Source organism: Lactuca serriola, chromosome 1, assembly GCF_051521515.1.
Source record: "Lactuca serriola cultivar US96UC23 chromosome 1, Lser_US96UC23_V15, whole genome shotgun sequence".
NCBI classification, from domain to species: Eukaryota; Viridiplantae; Streptophyta; class Magnoliopsida; order Asterales; family Asteraceae; genus Lactuca; species Lactuca serriola.
The window spans coordinates 150201402-150205805 of NC_136408.1; the positions used below are offsets into that span (position 1 = coordinate 150201402).

At 36.2% G+C, this 4404-nt stretch overlaps 1 protein-coding gene across 1 annotated transcript; it reads right to left on the reverse strand.

Moving 5' to 3' along the window:
* Positions 1 to 1855: 1855 nt before the first annotated feature.
* On the reverse strand, positions 1856 to 3473 carry LOC145099876 (putative UPF0481 protein At3g02645). Its single transcript, XM_079037381.1, has one exon. It carries the CDS (start codon positions 3457 to 3459, stop codon positions 1963 to 1965), a length of 1497 nt encoding a protein of 498 aa, XP_078893507.1. The 5' UTR covers positions 3460 to 3473; the 3' UTR covers positions 1856 to 1962.
* Positions 3474 to 4404: the final 931 nt, after the last annotated feature.

A 4404-nucleotide genomic window follows, 5' to 3' on the forward strand; every position in this document is an offset into this window, starting at 1 on the left:
ATAACTAAATTGATCAAGGTCATAATTAAATTGGTATAATTTTATGAAATAAAAGTAAAGTCCTTTTTGAGGTGTCCTCGGTAACTAGAAATGGCCATAAATGACTATAGTAGAGCGATAATTTTTTTTATTAATTTATTATATGATTAATAAATTAATTAGAAACAATTGGAATTAAATAATTGTTGATCAGAGTTAATATGGAATTAGTTCGGGAATAATTATAATTAATTATAGGTGAAAGGGTTGAATTGTTATTATTCATAATTGAGCAAGGGAAAGCAATTCTAGAAGCCTCCATAAGTTTGAACAGTTTTAGAGGTTCTAGAATTGATTCTAGAAGGCGCGTGTAGTTGATAAGGATAACGGTTTTTAATAGATTAAATCTAATATTTAATTATTCAAATAATGGTTTCTCCTAGAGATCCCCTAGCTCTAAATAATTTCCATTGGCTTCAAAATTTCATGGATTTTACCTTATACAAGGTGGAATACGAATTTCACAAGTCTCATCCTATCTCCTCTTGATTTCTAGTGTTCTAGTGTTTTTGGGTGTGAGTCATTAGAGACACACTATAGACGTTTGCTTTCCATGGAGCTTTTGAAGACTCAAGAGTTATTATAATTTTTTCATACAAAAAGGTATGCTTTATAATCTATTTTATTTTTGCAAACAATAGATTAAATCTTTTTTCATAGTATGTTGCTATAATGAGAAAATGCCATATAACTCTATGTTACATGTGCCCAGAAATAGTTTTGTAATTTTCGCTGTGTTGTTTTATGTTTTAATGGAGCTAATCTGCTTGCTTGTGCAGGCGATGACCGCTCGGCTAGGGCGCGACAGAGGAGCTTCGAGTGACGGGCTGTCGAAGAGCAAAGAAAAAAGTCACTCGAAGCTCTGCCCTTTGCTTTGCCCCGTGCTTATTGTAACCTAGAAAACTCATCACTAATATTATATCAGATCCAACCACAGGAAGTAAAAATAGAGGTGCTATAAATGTGGTTTTGTTGACTTCAAGGGGTATAATGTGGAAAAACCCATAAATTTCAAATTTTAACCGGTGTCGATCATGACAAGAAATGGGTTGATGGGGGTGTTTTGTTTTGATGAGAGAGGCGATTCTTAGTTGAATAATGATGTGTGTGCTTCCATAGTCAATGAGAGTTGTGACGGGGTGACCATTGATGTAATCGGTGACGTGAAGTGTTCGAGGGGGTTGCAACCCGAAGAAAGCCACATCTGATATGGACAGGAAGTGAGGAGGTGTTGTGAAGACATGGTCTGAATTTTAATATGTATGGTTGTGAAGGTTCGTGATGGCAGCAGGGTCGGTAATGGTGGTTGTGGTATTGTAGGCTTCTTCTTTTTCGGCTATAAGAAGGAACTGAGGTGGGCTGGAAACGTGATTTGAGTAAAACTTGGATGCGCATTCGAAACAAAGACCTTCAGCATGTCTTTCTTGAATTACTTCGGGGAAAAGTTTTGTAAAGGCAAGTGGTGTAGAAGTTTTGGGGGTGGCAGTAACATGGCAGTGCCCGACACCCGTAGGAAAAGGAAGGTGGAGCTGTTTTTTTGGTATCGGGTTGAAGAAGAGGGGAAGATGCTAGAGAAGGAGTTGTAAGCTTCTAGCGATTTTGATTGTTGTTTAATTTCTCTTCGATAAGTTTCATTAATCTGTATGGTTGGTGGGTGGTGTAATGTGATCCCATTTTCTGAATAATCTATTACAACTAAAGTACATTGCTTAAATACCACTTGAAATACAGAAAATGCAGCTACCCTAATCGTGGGTTACTCCAAGAAGTAGAACCCAATTATTACGAACACATGCTAAACAGTAGAAATGAAAAGTATCCAATGCTAACTGGTATGTATTTATAACTATGTTAGCTCATGGCATATAGTACATCGAATAATTAAAACAAGTACGTTAGATAATACACAAACCATTCCCCTTACTAATGAAAAAAAGAACTCAATGTGGTCCTAACAATATCATCCAAATTCATGTTTGGTGGATTCAAACCATAATCCTTCAAATACACCTCACGAATCAAGATCAATGTGCTCGAAATGCTAATGAGGAATGTGATCATCTTGGCAGAAGCCCGAAGTTGCTTCTCCACCCAAACTCTTGGTGTGCTTTGGTAGACTTTGTTTAATTGATAAACAGTCTTCCTCAAATCCGACACCCTATTCATTTTCCCATGAGATCTCCCAATCCCGTTAAACAACTTAACAATATCCTCATCACCCAAGTCACCTATGATGATCTTTTCTTCACGTAGCAACCACACGTCCTTAACACTGTCAATGATACCACACATGAAATCAACATATTCAGTGAGTTCAAGACCATAGCCAGTGGTAAAACTTTTCTTTGCCATTAATTGCTCATAAGCCACCAAGTTTCTCAATATCACCTCTGAATCAATATTAAGTGTAATAAGAGGAAGATAACAAAACCGCTCATTTTCACCTACAAAGTTAATGTTTCTGATTCCTCCGTCAGTTGGTGACAAATGGAACTTAACTCCTGCAATATCGCGAAGCTCTGAAACTGAAGGCACCTTGATCTCTTCAGCTGTCACCATCTTCTCAATACTTTCTGAGAAAGTTTTCATGAAGGATTCAAAGATCTGAAGAAATGGCTTAGTCCCGGGGATCAGTGCCATAAGTTGGATAAACATTTCAAGTAGTTCTAGTTTATCGTCTTTTTCAGATGGACCACTTCCATATTTTTGAAAGTAAACTTCTGGTGACATCGATTCTTCATTGGTCACGATGGATTGGTACATATAATCAAGTAGATGGTTTACTCTACTAAAATCGATTTTCTCTTTAGAGAGGATAAATGGTGAGTGGCACTTACAGAAATAACCAAACTTAGATTCCCAGAAATCTTCATGGGTTTCATCATAGCTACCTGATAGAACCTTTAAGATTTCCTTCAATACAATTAGTGGAATCTGGTTCTCTAACATGATAATATCTTTTGCGTCTATTGCAACTTTTTGATCAATATAAGCACCAAGTAGATCAATAAAGAAGAGACTGTCAATGGTGAATAACCATGCCAAGGTGTCATCATCAGCATCAAGGTACAAATCATAGCAAGCACAAATTATGGGGATGATCTCTTTGACTTTATCTACGACTTGGTCCTCAGAGACTTGAACTTTATTAGACTTAAGTACCCTTTTCACCGAAGTGAGTTTGTTTTGCTCCATGTTCTGATAGAGCTCTGGCCGAAAATGATGATTAGGGCCAAGCCCTATCCTTTGAGGGACGTAAACTTCCGGCTTTTGGTCTTTTAGGATTTGAGGAATTTGAAATATGGACAGTGGAGGTGTATCGACCTTAATGGCAAGCTGTTTTTTCAAGATTTTGCTGATGCGATCTACCCATTGCTTATCACCGGAGGTTAGGCTAGAAAATGGGTTTACCAAAGCCATCTAATACTCCCAAATGGTTCTGATGCTTCAAATGCTCTCTATATATTTTCTTGACTTTAAATGATTCAAATGCTTTTTCGTCAACACCAAGCACGTGATAGGTACGTCTTAAAAATTTGTAATGTGACAACCTCGTGGTTAATATTTTAAACAAGCTAATGCAACGAAATAATAACACATTTCACACCCAACCAACCACCAAAATATTGGTATAATAATAATACTGGTCATTGAATACTTGCTTGGTGACATAAAATTGTCTTTAACTAAAGTGTACACTTTAATTAATGCATAATAATTAGAACAAGACAATGAAACGTCCATATGGTTCGGATAAACTTGGGCGTTTATCCTAACTTTTCTTGCATTCGGACAATCCATGTGATTTATTTTTGTTGGGATTTTGGTGCCTAATTAACGTAAAAGGATTATATTGTGCTTATTATACATTTATTTAATTATATTATTATATTTATAATATTATAGTATTGATTCCACCTCACCCACCTTTACCCTCTTATTGTATTCTATGAATAACAAAAACCAACCCTAAATAAGTTATGCCGCCTATTCATCACCACCGTGGCATCATAACTGTTACAACTCCGACAGCTACATCGCCACCTTCTCCAACTCTAACAACGTCAAAGAAAATGCCAACACATACATCTGCATACTCCACCACATAAATTCTTTCACTTGAAACTCCGATAAAATCAATCAGGACGACTACATGAAACAGGCCACCGAAAAATATCTTTAGTGTATTCTTCCTAAAAATCATTAACATGTTTGAAACGTAAACCGGAGAAAAAAAGGAGTATAAGACGCAAATAAGAAAAAAAAATTGGAACATGTTTTGATTTATGGGACAATTCTGACTTTTGAAACAATATTAAAGAACTATTTTGATTTTTGGAACCAATTTATGGAACAGTTTCCATT

What these genes read in the sequence shown, in the direction of transcription:
- LOC145099876 (XM_079037381.1), bottom strand. Translation starts at nt 3,459, where the DNA reads ATGGCTTTGGTAAACCCATTTTCTAGCCTAACCTCCGGTGATAAGCAA.